This window comes from Cupressus sempervirens, chromosome 8 (assembly GCF_028749045.1).
Source record: "Cupressus sempervirens isolate cs-2001-9-10 chromosome 8, ASM2874904v1, whole genome shotgun sequence".
NCBI classification, from domain to species: Eukaryota; Viridiplantae; Streptophyta; class Pinopsida; order Cupressales; family Cupressaceae; genus Cupressus; species Cupressus sempervirens.
Window position 1 is genome coordinate 109,429,837 of NC_143125.1, and position 18,869 is coordinate 109,448,705.

Consider the following 18,869-nt stretch of genomic DNA (forward strand, 5'->3'; position numbering starts at 1 on the left):
ACTGCGCCTTACATCTGAGATTTAAAGCTGTGAATTATCATAACAATGGAGCTGCCGTCATTCTTGGAAATGGTGATTATTTGTTGAAGTTAAAAGGGTGTCCATTTAAATTTAATAATTATTTTAATATTTTCATGATCTTGTATATATTTGCAAGGAGAAGTTAACTTATTTGACTTTCTCATGCAACTTATTAAAAAACAAAAACAAAATCTTGCATACACGCAAGATTCAGAACTTGACTTTGTTTACCAACTATTTGAAGAAATGTCAAACAAGCAAAATTGAATTTTGAGCCTAGAGCCAGCAGAGCTCATTATAGTGGTATCAAAGCTTGCATGATAAGTGTTTGACAAATGTCAAACCACTAGAATTGAAGTTGGAACTGGTTGGCATTCTTTACAAAACATCATTCCAGTATTTGCAAATTAATATTAAGGAATCTTGCGAATTAGTATTCATGTAGCAGCAAACTAATATTCAGGCATCAGAGAATTGATATTAAGGGCAGCAAATTTAAGCATAGGCATTGTGGAAGGGCAAAGTCGCAGTCAGGTTGAAGTTCTGAGGGTATATATATAATCTGTTTTCAATCTAAAGATATTCTGATATAAGTCTCTGTATTGTAACTATTCATCTCATCATATAGAAGAAAATTTTACTGGGTTTTTCACCTGCGAAAAGGAGGTTTTCCCATGATAACACTGTATTCCTATGTTATGAGTTGCATCTTTTGTTTGTTCTATTATTTACTTTTAGTCTGATTGCTAAAATTAACAATGTCCCCACTTTAGAAGATCACTTAATGTTTCGAATTATTTCTTAATTTTTTGATTCCAAATTGTAACAGACTTGTCCACATAAATAACTTGCACAGAAATCGTCCCTATACTAAAAATGTTTGTACTAAATATGATAATTGTATACGAAATTAATATCTTTAATTTAGACCATAGAAGATTAACTCACTTAGTAATGAGTTGATCTTGTAGGTAAATTTGCACTTAGTTCAATGATCACAATGATCCCTGCTATATTAGACATTAGTAGATCATTTTCTCTTTTAGTCTATTATTGCAATTAGTTTTCTATGCTTGTAGTAATCATTAAATTTATACAATGAAAAGTAAGCAGATATTGCTTGCAGTTATAGGATTGTTGTCCCAGATATTGTCCTTGAATTCATGTAATGGTTGATATGGTAATAACTCTATATCGATATAGTTGCTATTTCATATTAGAATTTAGAAGCTTGCATCAACTCTGATGTTGTTCCTAATATGTATGATTTTTCCTCATGATAAATGGTGTCAATATTCCTTAATGTGCTTAAGAAGAATGTGCAATAATCCCATTAAGAATATATGTATAAATTTGAGGATGACAAGCTGCTAAAATATGCAGCGGCTAATATACCAATCTGTAGATGAAATATTTGTCCAAATTGGGATATATATCTAATCAGTAGTAATCGATAATTTTCCTGTTGAGGCTGAATCTCATTAAATATCTTTGGTATGAAATGGTTGCATCCTTTGGGAAAGAACAATCTTGCGTCAAGGACTAATTAGTCTCTCTTAATATCGTATCTTTCAAAATTGACGCTTTTCTGTTAATTGCTACCTTGCATCAGGATTTAGAATCATTGTTCAATATATAATTGATTGTCTACTCAATAGATCATTGATTTTAGGAAGTATTATATTATTGAAGGCCTAATCGATTGATTAGTTAGTCTCACTGGCGATGTCAAAGAAAAAGTACGTTAATTCCTTAATATGATAGCTGGCTGGAAGCAATTAACATTGGTAGCTTTCCTAAGTGCATGATTTGAACTGTCTCCCTCCTTTGACTGATGATTCCTGTTTGATGTATATCAATTATTTCTCATCATGATTGTTGCCCGTGATACATATTGTTTGGTATGCAAGGCAGGCTGAAGAGCATGTGAAGACCAGTGATGTGAGCCCAAGTGTTGGGACTAACTGATGCCTTAATACAGTGGAAACAACACAGAGGCTACTCAGCTAATGAATTAAATCTGATCAGAGATCAATCATCAAAAAATCCGAGACAGAGGAAACAACAAGGACACTACTGAAAAACCAGATAATGAATTTAAATCTGGAATTTTCAGCTGTTATCTTTGAGTTTTGTTTATTCTTTTGAGTTTGTAAAGGTGCTAGAATATTACCTTCTATCTTCACTAATACTTTAATTATTTTTATTGCAAACAAAAAATCAAAACAACTCAATCACAATTTATAAAAGGGAAAAAGAAAAATCAAAGCACAAACAAGACTGCATATTATTATAACAATTGCAATTCCCCGGCCCCAGCCCCCATGATTATGAGTATTTTTGTTACATCCCAAATTTTTGACCTAATTTTAAACTTGTTCATAACCGTTGGATTTAACAAATTATTCTTTCATGATCATGTGAAATACGCAGTTATTTATATATGTTGTATTAACTGTTAATGAAGATGATCATTAACCATTAACTATTATTAGATGATTAGCAGTTGCTCGACTTAAAATAACTATTATTATGTTTATATGAAAATATTATGGAATTATTATTATGGCGAAAGTGTTTTCATGAGTGATTCCAAGAGAAGATGTCGAAGGGGGAAGCATTGCTAAATGGGATCATCGGAATGGGATGTTCGCTTAGTTCAGTCATTAGGATCGTTAGGCATGACCTTAAACTTCCTTGGAAAGGACACAACGACTTGATCACTAGATAGATTTTTGGGACCACGTGAGCTATTAAGAAAATAATCTAACTTAAAATATAAAACATACCTCAAGAGATTTTTAATTGATCATCATCATATTATTATAATACATACTTACATATGTACATATAAATATAAAAATGAAATGGCACCAATAAATTATAATAACATAATTTAATGATGTCACCCCATTGATATACTTACATGAACGTATATGAGTATATATTATACTATTGAAAATTATAATCCTTCCAAATCTTCTTTTGAACTTTTTATTTTATTTTTCTTTCCCTCTCTTTCCGTAATCGATTTATTACTTGGAAATTTGAATCAACTATAATCTTTTGTACCGGTTGGAGCCAAGGAGTCATGTTCGCTCTCCATTCAAGGAAGCCATGAGGGAGAGATGGGATCACCTTTCTCCTTGGTGCCCGAATTTCTTCCTACCTTGCTACATTCCAGATTTCCCTTGTTTCATTTACCAACTCGTCCCCGCATTGTTACCGTTGCATCTGCCATTGTGTAATGTCCTCATTTTAGAGGAGTTAATTATTTATAAAGTTATCAAATAAATAAATATTAAAAGGTAACTTTATATTTAATTAATTTAATAAAGTGACTTGAATTATAAAATATTTTATAAAGTCACTTAATCAAATAATGTTCTAGAGGTTGCTGGAAAAAGCAGAGAAACAATTAATAAAATAATATTCCTTCTAGAAGGTGACTTAAGAAAAGTTCAAGAAGGAGGCCGACCTATTGGGGAAAAAGAATAAATAGGCATTGAGGGCTCATTGTCTATCATCTAGATTTATTGTTGATATTTGTTGATGTGCATTATGGAGCTTAGGGTTTCTGCAGTAGTCATAATTGGCCATTGAGAATGAAAACTCTCAATTGATACGCAATTTTAAGGGTGTGAAAGATCACTTGAATTATTGCAACTGGGAGGAAGATACTTCAGTCTTCTATTTGTGCTACATTGAGAAAAAATATTCGAGTACAATAGCTGATGTATTATTGTACTTATCTGAATAAAGGGTTGCTTCTTCATCTATTCACAAGGGAGCTTCAAGCCAACCAGGTTTCATTGCATATAGTCCATCATTTCATAACTTTTAGTTACAGCGGTAGGAGTGCATTTTCATACCAGCATATCATATATTTGAATTTCTTGTTAATGCCAAGAGTCTTGTCTTATGGATGAGCATTGTATTGGATCATTGTGTTGAAATAAGAGACATTGATTTGCTGATCATTTGTAGTTGTCATTGAACAATTCTTTATCATCATTTTAAGATCAGATTTGAGTAGGTTCTCTACAGTAGTATCAGAGTGGTTTCCTGCCAGCCTGACAGGGTTTATGCAGCCACCATTCAATTTAGTTTACAAAAGTAAAAAAAAAAAAAGGCTCTATTTACACAGGCAACCAGCACAACTGAGAGCATGGCATGATGCGAGATGATGAGACTTTACAACATCAGGATAGGCTTCTACAGTCAACAGAGGCAAGTACACAGGAAATGATGGTTATGATGCAACATTTGATTGGGGAAAATAGGAGAAATAATCATAATAATGACCAGGATGACAGGAGCATAGCAAGATCACAACATAAGACATGGTCTAGAACAGCTGACAGACCCACATGTCCTATATTCAAGGAAGAAACTCCAGCACTCACACCTGATGCTATGGTAATAGATATTGTAGATGAACTCCGACAAGTGAGGAATGAGTGGGATTCATTACCAGTATATGTACAGGTTGGATGGACATTTAATAGGTACCTGAACTACAGAGCTGCCAGGTAGAAGCAGGCAGATAAACATAGTGAGTTGCAACAGGTCACCAACAAGTTGGCATTACCCACATTTGATGGCAACAGGAAAATGACTGCTCGTGCTTGGATTCATAAGGTGGATACTTTCCTATCTTTGAAGACTATGACAGAATTTGAAGCACTCAAGTATGCCACTTTACACTTAGACGGGGCAGCTTATGACTGGTAGACACATAGCATGATCACATTACAACACAATCAGGTAACCACTTATCAGGAGTTCGTGGATAGATTGACAGAAAGGTTTGATAAAAAAAATCCTGAAATTTATTTCCGAGAGTTAGCCCAGTTGAGATAGTCAAGAGGCTTAGAACAATTCATCAATGACTTCCAGAAGCTTGCAGTGATGGTGCCTGACATTTCAAAATGGAGGCTAGTCATTTTATTCACAAAGGGATTAACTGAACCACTCAAGGGGTTGGTAAAGGCCTTTGATCCTCCTACATTACAGGAAGCCATGAAGAAAGCCCACAGTATGGAACTTGCTGCTCCAACAAACCGCTTTAGTTCAAAGGGTTCATCATCATTTAGAGATAACAAAAGGGAATTCAGCAAGGGTAAAGAGAAGGTTAGTGACTCAAAAGGCAAGTCAACTGCACCTTTGGATAAGGAAATGCTTAATGACCTGCGTAGGAAGAAGTTATGCTTCTTTTGCAAAGGTCCCTATGAGTTTGGTCATGACTGTCCTATGAGGCCTAAGGGGAAGGCTAACCGAGTGATGTGCACTCATTACGAGGGTTCAGATTCAGACAGCTCAAAGCACCATGATGAGGATCCTGATGAGGCAGAGGGTGAATAGGAGGTAGATAGTGCTAAGAAAAAAGAGGCTCCAAAGCTACATTTATAGGAGGCACATCTGTCTAGTATTCAAAGAGAGGGATCTTTCAAACTTTGAGGAGTCTTAGCGGGACAGAAGGTTATTACTCTGTTGGATACAGGTGCCACGCATAATTTCATTGATGCACGATTTGTGGAGAGGTGTGGACTCATTACTGAGGAGTTCGAGGGATTGAGAGTCAAGATAGCTAATGGATATACTCTTCATTGTCACGAGATGGTGCGAAATTTACCTTTGCGCCTGAACAACTATGAGCTCAAGGCGGACTATCATGTGGTCAACATGGATGACATGGACATAGTACTTGGGATGCAGTGGCTACATTCTTTGAAGGAGGTTACCCTGAGACTGGAGGATATGGAGATACGATTCGAGGTGGATGGAAAGACTCGTGTTGAAGGCCATCCATAATGGTGATGTCAGGACTATCTAATTTAAGCGGTTGGAGCTATTAGCCAGGGATAATAATATAGAGTGGGTGGCAATATGCGCCTTGATGCCTACCTAGGAGGAGGAGCATAAGGCTGAATATCATCCGAATATTCAGAAATTGAGAATCAAGTATGAGAAGGTATTTAGTGAGATTCCACTAGGCAGGCCACCAGACAAAGGCATTGAGCACATTATCGAGCTGGAGGAAGGTGCTAAGCCTGTCATGATTACACTATACCGGCACCCAAAACGATTCAAAGATGAGATCGCGACAACCATCACGGAGTTGCTAGCAATGGGACACATCGGACCAAGTAAGTCACCTTTTGTGTCTTCTGTTGTTTTGGTAAAAAAGAAGGATGGTACTCTACGGATGTGTATTGCTTACAGGGTGTTGAATAAGAGAAATATAAAGAACAGGTATCCCATCCCATGCATCGATGAGTTGATAAATGAATTGCATCGGGCTTGTTATTTCACAAAAATTGATTTGAGATCAGGCTATCACCAGATCAAAGTTCAAGAGCAGGATATTGAGAAAACTGCTTTCAGATGTCATTGTGGGCACTTCGAGTTTGTAGTCATGCCTTTTGGTTTGACTAATGCACCTGCCACCTTTCAGTCCACTACGAATAAGGTCTTCCACCATCAGTTGAGGAAATTTGTGCTGGTGTTCTTTGATGATATTTTGATCTATAGCAGGACATGGCAAGAACATTTAGAGCACTTGGAGACAGTATTGAGCATTTTACAGAGGGAGTCCTTGTATGCCAAGGAGTCCAAATGTGATTTGGGGATAACAGAGCTGTTGTATCTTGGACACATCATTAGTGCGAAGGGAGTGCGGATGGATCCTGAAAAGATCCGCGCTATTGTTGATTGGCCACCACCAAAGAACCTTACACAATTGAGGGGGTTCCTTGGTTTATGTGGATTCTATCGCAGGTTTGTCAATGGCTACTCACAATACGCAGCACACATGACAGATTTGTTGAAGAAAAGGGCATTTGTGTGGACTCAGGAGGCACAAGACTGTTTTATGCAGTTCAAGGAAATAATGACTACATGCCCAGTATTAGCATTGCCTGATTTTACGAAGCAATTTGACCTTCAATGTGATGCTTCTGGAGAGGGAGTTGGTGCTATACTCATGCAGGACAAGCATCCTATAGCTTATGAGAGTAGGAAACTCAGAGGGCCCAAGAGATCATTCGGCATATATGATAAGGAGATGTTGGCCATAATGCATGCCTTGGCCAAATTCAAACAATATCTTGTGGGTAGCAAATTTTGTATTAAAATTGATCATAACAGTTTGAGGCACTTTTTGGGACAGCGGGACCTGAATGATCGTCAGCAGAAGTGAGTAAGTTACAAACCTATGATTTTGATATCACATATGTTAAGGAAAGGGACAAAAAATGTTGTTGCAGATACTTTAACCCGCAAGCCACACCTCACTTCTATGATTCAGATATCAGAGGATTGGCGACACTTGATTGTAGCAGAATATACCATAGACACATGGGCCTCTAATATAGTGGAGGGAACAAGGATTGACACTAGGTACACTCTTGTAGATGATTTGATTATTTACAAGAACAGGATTTACTTACTCCCAGGATCAAAAGTGAAGCAGTTGATTTTGAGAGCACTCCATGATTCACCTACAGCAGGCCATCCCAGGATTTCAAGACTTACAAGTTAGTACCGGAGCGGTTCACGTGGAAGGGGCTTAAGGCTAATGTTTTGCAATATGTGCGTGCGTGTCTTGTTTGCCAGCAGAACAAACAAAAGCACACTTATCCATCAAGGCTCCTACAACCACTTCCTATTCCTGATAGGAAGTGGGAGTGCATCTCCATGGATTTTATCACGGGCTTGCCCAAGGCCCAAGGGCGCAATTGTATCTATGTGGTGGTGGATAGGCTTACAAGATATGCTCACTTCTTCCCTATTGCTACTACATACTCGGCAGCTCAGGTGGTAGAGGTCTTCTTCAGAGAGGTTTTCAGATTACATGGTTTGCCTCGGAACATTGTGAGTGACAGGGATAGCCACTTCATGAGTCACTTCTGGCAGGAGGTATTCCAGTTGTGTGGCACGGAGCTTACACCTAGCACCAGTTATCACCCGCAAACCGATGGTTAGACGAAGATTGCAAACAAATGGGTGGAAGGGTATTTGAGGAATTATGTGGCAGATCAGCAGCAAGCTTGGGTCAAATGGATATATCTCTATGAGTATTGCTACAATACTACATACCATATGACTATACAAATGGCACCCTTCATGGCACTTTACGGTTATGAGGCACCTGGTTTCTTAGATTTGTTGTTGGGAGACAGTCAAGTACCCTGTGCAAGTGAACTATTACAGGAGAGTAAGGATATAGTTGCTACTCTCAGGGACAACATTGCTAAAGCTCAGAACCAGCAAAAGCAGTATGTACACAAGAAGAGGACTAGGCGTAGTTTTGAGGTAGATGATATGGTTTACCTCATGTTGTAGCCATATAGGCAGTCCACCCTCAAGAAGAGTGGTGCAGAGAAACTCAAGCCACGCTATTATGGACCATTCAGGATCATTAGGCGAGTTGGTAAGGTGGTTTATGAGTTGGAGCTTCTTGCAGACAGTAGAGTGCGCAATGTGTTTCATGTATCACGCCTCAAAAAGGCGTTGGGTCAGAATGTGGTGCCTCCCTTGCATGATGAGGGGAAATTGATCTTAGTGCCAAAATCCATTCTGGATAACAAAAAGAAGCAACTTCGAAGGAGAGTAATCCGAGAATATCTGGTTAAGTGGAAAAATTTACCTATTGAAGATGCTACTTGGGAGGGAGAAGCGATTTTGCAGCATCCAACATTGAGATTGCTTGAGGCCAAGCAATTTTAGGAGGGGCAAACTATAATGTCCCTGTTTTGGAGGAGTTAATTATTTATAAAGTTATCAAATAAATAAATATTAAAAGGTAACTTTATATTTAATTAATTTGATAAAGTGACTTGAATTATAAAATATTTTATAAAGTCACTTAATCAAATAATGTTCTAGAGGTTGTTGGAAGAAGTGGAGAAACACTTAATAAAATAATATTCCTTCTAGAACGTGAATTAAGAAAAAAGAATAAATAGGCATTGAGGGCTCCTTGTCTATCATCCATATTTATTGTTGATATTTGTTGATGTGCATTGTGGAGCCTAGGGTTTCTACAATAGTCACAATTGGCCATTGACAATGAAAATTCGCAATTGGTATGCAATTTTGAGGGTGTGAAAGATCACTTGAATTATTGTAGCTGAGAGAAAGATACTTCAGTCTTCTATTTGTGCTACATTCAGAAAAAATATTCGAGTACAATAGCTGATGTATTATTTTACTTACCTAAATAAAGGGTTGCTTCTTCGTACCAACATATCATATATTTGAATTTCTTGTTAATGCTAAGAGTATTGTCTTATGGATGAGCATTGTATTGGATCATTGTGTTGAAATAAGAGACACTGATTTGCTGATCATTTGTAGTTGTCATTGAGCAACTCTTTATCATAATTTTAAGATCAGATTTGAGCAGGTTCTCTACACATTGGAACGTCTGCAATTGCCATTGATACATTTTACCATCTACCATTGATACATCTGCTATTTGCCATTGTTAAAAACCTTGTCCAGATTATGTGACATCAACTTCAATTAATGTTGGCTAGGATACTGAGGTCAAGCGCTGAAGAAATCAAGAGGAAGCCGATCAGATTGCAAGTTCCCCAAAGGATACATATCAAGTTATGAGATTACCTTTCTATATTTTTTAATGCATATTCCCCTGTAGTCGGCTAAGCTTAGGAGTCTCTTTCTTTAAGACTGTGATTATATTATGTAATTTGCTGACTGTACCCTTAGAATTATAATGAGATTTTCTTTTCATTTTTCATTGTATCAAGAACCATCTTTTCGAGTAGTATCTTTTAATGAGGAGTCTCAAAACGTGTAAAAACCTTCATGAAGTTACTAATACCAATAACAAGTCTAATGCTGTCTCAAATTATGATAAAAGATAATTAGGAGTACATTGCTCATAACCTTTCCAAAACACTTAGGATTCATCGGCAATATAGCCATGATATGGTGAAGAGGTGTAAAAGGGTTGAGTACTCGTAATTTTAATATTTCTGGGAATCACCGGCTGTGTAGCCAAGTATGGTGAAGAGGTGGAATAAATCTACAAGAAAACAAAAGAGAAATCAAACAAGAATACCTTAAATAAAATATATTTAATAGCTCATGCTCATCTCTGTTATGAATCATATTGTCAAGTCGAGCGGTGGTGATCAGGTCGTTAAACCTAATTGGAAATCCTTGGTTTATAGACATGTTTGCCATCTAATGATCACTTGATGTCAGTAGCGTCAGTTATGTAAGTATGTTCATTTCATAACTGAGTGGACACTCAAAACATTAAGATGCTCAGGTGGCTGGACTGAAAAACATCCCAAGCCCGATCCTAAGGTAGGGAGGGTCATTCTAATTTGATAGAATGTGTGGGAATAAGTATGGTCCGAGGTTGGGAGGTTAAGTCTATGTCAATGCTTCTCCTCTCACCAAAGTCGAGGCTTGCACAACCAACTAAAGATCCTCCGAAGATACATGTATGTTCTTTTCTCTTTTTTTCTTTTCTTGTTAAGCATTTACTTTACTTGTATACAGTTAATCGTTAATATTTTTATCTCAGCTGAACATGAATACAGTTATGAATAATTAATCATTAATCTAGCTATTACAATTGATCATGAATACAGTTATGCTAGTTAATCGTTAATTTATTTATTTCAGCTGAATATGAATACAGTAGTGAATAGTTAACCGTTCATCTAGTTATTTCAATTGAATGTGATTTCAGTCATTTTCTGTTGATTGTTAAAAGCAGTTAATGTCATGTGAAAAGGATTCAGTTATCTATATAAATGCTAGGAGTTTTAGTTTAAACCGTCTTTAATTTAGATATGAAAATTCATCTGTTACAATTTTAGTGCCTACCAATGCCACGTTTCTCCAATTTTGAACTCATATCACTGAAATCCTTTTACACATGTCAATGACATATAAATCTACATAGAGAACAGAAAACATATTTATCATCTAAAATACTTGTAGCAAACATTGAACTACGATGTTATTTTAGCTTTACAGTTCAACTTGGATGGGTGGTAAAACCTTGATTTACAATGTATTTAATTTATTCCTTCAAATCTGTATGCAGTCATGAAATGTAGAACACGGAAAGTAGTATGTGCACATTACAAATCTTAGGTAACAGCTTCTAAACTCTTTAAGTCAATCCAATTAAAACATCAGCCTAGCAGTATTGTGATTAAATCCTTCTATTTATCTTATCTACATTTATTTCAACAAAACCGGAATGGACACTAATTATGAAATATTAATAGAGCATAACAGAAGTATTTTCCAACATGGGTAAATGGATCTTCCTTTCAATTTGGTAAGTCATTTAAAATCATTTTTTATTAATGTCCAAGAAACTAGACCATTGTGAAAGTGTTGATAGTTTCAAACCTCTTTGAGGAGGGTCAAAGAACTGATAATATCTTTGGTGATGTTCTTACAAGCCACAAGATCGAGCAAGCACAATGAACCAACTAGCTGATGCAGAAGACTTGTGACTCCACTATCTGTTAGCTTTTTGCATCTAGAAAGATATAAAATCTTTAATTTTCTACATCGAGATGCAAGTACCCTGCAAATGTCCACTTATATCTCAGAATCTGAATAGAATTTAACAAAGGATCAAATATTTATAAAGAAGTAAGACATTTTAAAATACTTTCCCATAGTATAAAATATTGCAGATTCATGGCTACCAATAAAAAGTGCCCATGTCAACAAAAGAAAAAAAATACACATAAGAAAAGCACTCAATACCTAATACAAGTTGTCTTGCAATGGTATATTTAGACAAGTAAAATACTAAAAATGAATTGATGTCTGATTGTATTAGTGATTTGAGTAACTAAGATTTCCAAAGATAGGAAGAATATTAAAACAAAGAATAAGAATATGCTACACAAACACGTACACAAACTTTGTTACTACAAGGCACATTGTTATCAGGATTCACAGAAAATAAAATATACCAGTTGTTGGTTCCCAAAACCACAGAATGGAAATCCAAGAGCTTGCCAATTCTCCAATAGGATTCCACAATCAGTTCTAGCCACCGAAAGCAATAATCCAAATTACCCTACACTCCGGGCTTCGCTACACCTAGGTGAGTGAATCTTCACCTCAAATGTTGACTACTTGGTTCAAGGCTTTTCTATATCGAATTTAAGCCTTGTGAGTTCTTTGGCTGGCATATTCCTTGAACTCGATCAAAATAAGGCTGAATGCTTGCTTGAAATAATTGAATGTTTTGTATATGGTTCTTAACAATTGATTCGATGCTTGTACAAAGTATATAGATTTCTAAAATTGAATATAGATCCAATAACTACATTTCAATGACTTTAAAAGACCAGTGCCTTTATTCGGGTAACATAGTCAACTACAATGAAGATTATCATGTACAACTTTATAGACTTCTATGCACTTAAACTACAAACAATTTAATAATCCAGACACAACGGATCAAGTATATATACACAATTTTAAACTAGTCTAGATTGCACTTTAACTCCTAAGGAAGGGAGACAAACTGGACAATGATTGTTACTATTGTCTCAACTAACAACCTATTACCTAGAAAATGAACAAGCTTCTTTCAAAAGATTCATATGCCTCCAAATAGAACTTATTAATAGGAGTAGAATCTCATGACAACTCTACATGTTTATATTGACCTCCTTAGATATTTGACCCTTCAATAGTTATTTTGTTACACTGCGACTCAATATACTCTATCGTGATTCTATCTGAGTGCGTGAATGGCTACCATTAGAAAGGCTTGATAAACCAATTGTTTGCTTCAACCTATATTTCACAAATGACACTGGAAATAAATGGCATGATAATTTTAATATGATCCAATTTCCAAATATTAGGGCCAAATGTTTTAATTAAATATCACTGCACTTTGCACTACTTAATGAAATATTAAATTTCACCTTCAATGCAAGCAAGTTCATTTTTACCGCTCTATGATCTGACTTTGGATTCATTAATCAACACGTATTTTCACGTTGACTGGTCGATTATCCAATTTATCTGAATTTGCCGAGTGTGCATATGTAGGGCAATGATTTTACCAATAGTGACTTTCAGTGCATCCTGAGATGAATTTTTCTAATTTGCAGATCCAGCCTCTAAAACTGTATTCCATATTTTATTCCCTAATTCGAACTAACTCCTCTTCCATGAGCAATGTCTTGATTTCCCTTGTTGTTCACTGATCTAGACTTTCCAATTCTTCCATTTTCCTGTTCGATGCTTTGTGTGAAAGTCTATTGTCAGCAATATGTAAAGTTGCTTATATTTGTAGCCTTGCTCTGATACATTGTTAGAAAACATGGATTGGTTTCTGGGAATGTACTTACACTACCATTGTAATTGATGTGTTCCAAATGTAGATTTGGATCTCATACAAATATGAGGAGACATGTCTCTAAAGGTTTAATCATCATTTAATTAATATATTTAATAATACTAATTTGTATATATATATATATATACTAGAGACATGTCTCCTCATATTTATATGAGATCCAAATCTGCATTTGGAACACATCAATTACAATGGCTATGTAATTACATTCCCATAAACTGATTCATGTTTTCTAACACTTGTCATGCAATCCCCTCCAATGAAAACAATGCTGCAAACCTTTTCAGCATGATCTTTGGAGTTCAAATTCCATAATCTTTGCTTTAGGCACAATGTCTATTGAGTATCCTCCAATCTTCAATGGGTTTCGAGATGAGATCCCCAGTCCGGGCTGATGTAAACTAGATTGATAAGCCTGGACCTCCATAAGTTGCCTTGCTAATTCCATTAGTATAATTTTGTACCTTGGCAATGTGTATGGCTCTCCCTTGAAGTGTCCAACTCGCAAATATGTGAAGTTGGTTAATTGTAAAAACATGCAACCATTCTCATTAACCTCGTTCCACGCCTCATCAGATACTCGCTTATTAGGAAGTTCTTTATCAAACAAGCACATAAAATGCCCAAAGAAGGCATCTTAAACCCTTCTAAAGTGTATCCCAATTTTCTTCAAAGGTAGTTGCTTGTAGTAGTCCCACACATAAACTATAGACCTATCATGTCTTGTTGATAAACCAGAAAAGGTCCCTAGAGCAGCAGCAATGTATACCATGTAGGAGTTCATGTTGAACACACCAGTAGATAGTACGTTCACCAATTGCTCACATATTGAGTCATTCACCAATTCAGCTCAAAACACATTCTTTTTTTACCGCATTATGGGTGAGATGTACTTATACATCCAAAGTTCAAAGGTGTTTGAATCCTTGAGCCCTACCAAGCAACTAAGAAGTGTGATGAGGGCATTGATTTCTTCCTTGAAATCACAACTACGCACTCCTTTGACTGGCCATTTGACAAGATTTGGCCTCTTGGTAATCAGCCAGTTGTCATTTACAAACTTGGTATAATAAGGAGTATCCTCATTCCATCGCTCCATAGCCTTCTTCCTGGTGATATTTGTACCTACTGGAGTATGAGGAACATGAAACATACGATCAATAATCTCAGGATCAAGACCAATGATAGTATTGCCATCTTGGTCTTTTATGGTTCATGAAGCTACATCAAAATGTCTTGCACATGCAAAGATGAATTCCAGTTCATGAGCTGCCAAAGGGAAAGTGGATAGAAAATGAATACAATTTTGCTTGATCCACACCATATCTTCAATAGCTACAACATCAACTCTTGCAACGAAGCCTTCAACGTTCATATGAGAAATATTAGTTTCCTGTATTTCATCACAGTATGAGGTTGCTTGTGATGAAGGGATGGAGTTATGATACTGATCATATTGGTATTTCATCTTCCTTTTGTCTTTTCTCTTTGCTGGAGTAGATTCTCTTGACATTGAAAAATGGTACGCCTACACAATTGTTACATGAAAATCTCATAAAATGAGAACATCTTCATGTGAAGGATCCATAGCAAGATTTTGATGGATTTTGAACAAGGTATAGGTTGGGAAAATGGATAAAATAAATGAGGATAGAGAAAGAACAAATGTGTCTAAGCTCCGAATGCCTAAATTGTGAGTAAAATAACCTAAAATGGGTTTTTTATGGTGAATTACATATGCGACTAACAAGCTTGGATCTAAGTGGGCAAGGAGAAAAACTAATATCACATTGCATGGGCAAGGAGAAAAACTAATATGACATTGTGCACCCCATGTTTTAATAAGTGCAAAATGTGAGATTCTATCCGGCAAGCATGTGGGAAAGATTTAAACCATAGGGCAGCCATATGGAGGCACGTGGGACGCGTAATGGTGGGGTTTTAACTTGCATTCACATGTAAGGGAAAAGCAAACATATCTTTCTTTTAAGAACAGGATTTTACACCCGACTGCATATGCAAGTTAAAGATGAGACCTTGCATATGCAACTTGGAGAATAAGATGGAAGATAGAAGGAACAACTTCAAAAACAAAACTATGCAAATCTGAAAATGTAAATGATAATGACTTGCAAGAACTTTCAAATAAAAAATGGCCACAAAATTAATCTGTAATAACTGCACAACTGTAACAATTTCAGTCATCCAATAGGGCTTGGAATGCCGCCCAGAACCCTAGCTAACTATGATGCCAAAGCTAAAAATGTAGTGCCTCAAGTGCAGATTTATTTCACCCTCAAAAACAGAAATGATCAATGCCTAACAATAGGAGAACTTAGGTGCTTGCTGCAATCACAGAATCACTCAGAATGCAAGAGAAATTTGCTCCAGAATTTGCATTTAAATTAGTCACCCTTATATCCACACCAAACCCCAATTCTGAACACTTAAAACTGCCAGTTTGAACTCCATAGTTTGCAGGGACGATTGCAATTAATTTTTTCAGTCACTAGCAAAGTTTTCCTAGTCATAGCAAATACAGTAAGAAGACACCAAAATTCAGATTTAACAAGGCTAGTAATAACCTACTATACCTCAGCAGTAGCTTTGAAATATAACTCTGATTCCAAATTCCTCAAAAAACAAGTGCCCCTCAACCACAGTAGATACAGTAAGAGGAATCTCTAAATTCAAACCCTCAAATCAAACCACTATACTTCAGCAGTGGAAGATGATCAAATTCAAATGCTTATACTTCAGCAAGGGCATAGACAATCAAAACTCAAGAAAGCCACAAAAGCAAATAAATATTCCAAAGTGTTTTTTCCAACGAAATGAGTTCATATTTATAATGTTTTGCTAATAAAAGTTTCCAAAACAACTCAACTTCTCAAACTGTGAAAGTTTCTGAAAAGAAGTGAACTCTTGAAACTTTCCAACACAACTTCACTTTAAATATTTAATACTTGGCTTAGGCATATAATAAATGGCCCCCTGCCAATGACTCAACCCTCAACTTAAGTGAAATTATAAAGTTAAATTATAACTTTATAATAAGTCATTTAATAATTTAATAATAACTTGGCCACTAAAAATATACTAACTCCCAAAATACTCATCATTTAAATATGTTATATGAAATAGGAGCTATACCTATTATTTCTCCATGTGACCAAATGAACTTTCCAAAAATAGAAAGAGTTCATCTCAATCAACACCCAACTTACGACAAATTGTAAGTACACAAATCTAAGCCCAAATGAACCAATCTGAGCCAAACGAAGACCAACCTGTAGCTTACTGAATTGTGGAGAAGACAAGACCCTCCCAAGCCAAGCCACAACCTCAAAAGAACCTTTATTCACAATAATTAGCCTACAAGGATCAAAATTTTAGGCTAGTCCTTGAAACTCCGATGTTGACAAAATTGGGGACATTAAACTAGGGCAAGAAAATAACTTGCCAAATATGAAGAACAAGCTGAAAATTGAAATACTTACCCTAGGAAACTTCTTGATGAGATTCAATGCAAAAAAGCCTCAAAATGGAGCATACATGTGGTGAAAGTTATGTCCAGAACGGGTTGTTCTGTGCAAAAGGCATATGGGGAAAACATGTGCTTTTCCTTAGAAAATCATCGCCCAGCTCTTAAAAAAAATGCAGACTTCATATACATTTTTTAAAGGCAAAAACATGCATTTTAAAATACATGTAGTCTTTCCAAAAATCGCAACTTGCATTTTAAAATACATGTAGTCTTTCCAAAAATCATCACTTGAAATCAATAGAGGTTTTAGTAGTGTAAACGTACTTTTAAGGGGTTATGTCATCCCAAAAAACTTTTGCATTTTAATAAAAAATCGCCACCATTACTTAGATAGGGCGAAAATGTGTTTTTTGAAGATAAATACATGTTTGCAAACGAGTAATGATAAGGAAAATCGACACCATTACTTAACACGTTTTTGGAAGGCATTCGCATGTGTTTAAAACACATGCATTTGCTTAGACATTCACTACTAAATCTTAAGGGTTAATGACTTGAGTGAAAAATGCCTTTTTAGAGAGCATTTGCATGCTTTAACACTTATGCAATATCTTCAAAAATTGCCACCTTTGGTCTGAACATGTTTTCGGAACTCATAAACATATATGCAAAACATATGCAACGTGATAGGAAATAGCCACTTTTGGTCTTGAAGAGGAAAACGCATTTCGGAAAGGCATTTACATCTATTCATAACATTTGCATTTGTCCTGAAAATTGCCACTTTTGCCTTAAGTTTAAAAGAAAACATAGATTTTTAATTAAAAACATATGTATTTGGGACCAAAATCACCACTTTAAATTAAAGTGAATAAAGAACTCATTTTAATTTAACATTTACATGTAAATGGGTTTCAAAAACCCACTTTAAATGGTGATTAAAAACACATGCATTTAATTATTAAAAATGGACTCTAAACACAATCACATATACAATCACATTTAAAAAGCACACTTTTAATGATGTTGGGACTTAGAATTTATTGAGAGTGGATTTTCATGGAGTATTTTGCATGTGGATATATGCAATATGAAATAAAAATCCCACTAATGCACTTAAGTTATCTCATTTAATTATATTTAATATTTAACTATAGTTTTTAAGAAAGTAACATGAAAAATAGTCTTGAAAAATGTTGTTTTCATAAACTATAAAAAACTATGGTCAAATCAACTCAGAATGAGCTGAAATTTTAAAATGGACCACAAAATCCACTTTAAATATTAAATATAACTTTATATCGTGCAATTATCAATTAAAAGCCCACTTTAATGAGGCTTTTAATAAAAACGTCAGTTGACCTAAGTTAGCTCAAACCGACTCAAATTCCAAAGGCTATTCACCTAAGGCAAAAACAAGACCAAACACTATTTACACTATAAAGAAACACAGAAAAGACAAGAAAGTTAACCAAAAATTGAGTGTCTGTAGTGCAAGAAGGAAAACTTACCTACAAACAATTGGGGATAATCTCGACAGATGACTTTCAAAAGAGCACATAAAGAAGACTACACAAAGGACAATTCTGGGATAATGAATTGTTTTCATGAGACATTATCAATGCATTTCAACAAAGAGGACAGACCTAAGAAACCATGAGAAATTTCATAGGGTTGCCTCAATTTTGCTATGTCAAAATTGAGGACAACACATACGACTTAATATTTTGAAGGTCATTACTCACAGTGCTTGGTGAATATCTTACATCTCATTCTGGAGGCAATTACTTAGAGAGTATTTGGTGAATATCATATATTGTTATTCTGGAGACCAATACTCAAATGTTATATCAAAGTGGTGATTATCACATGCTGATATTTTGGAGACCATTGCCTTATTGAGTATATGGTGAATATCAATAGTTGATATTCTCGAGACCATTACTCAAAGTATTCGGTGAATATCACATA

General features: G+C 35.5%; 1 protein-coding gene across 1 annotated transcript in view; it reads right to left on the bottom strand.

The window, feature by feature from the left end:
- Window positions 1–18,869, bottom strand: part of LOC149541826 (uncharacterized) — a 323,442-nt gene that overhangs the window by 57,197 nt on the left and 247,376 nt on the right. The window contains exon 7 of the mRNA XM_089796893.1: window positions 11,428–11,608. Coding sequence (XP_089653019.1) covers window positions 11,428–11,608 — 181 coding nt within the window. The remainder of the gene's footprint in view (window positions 1–11,427; window positions 11,609–18,869) is intronic.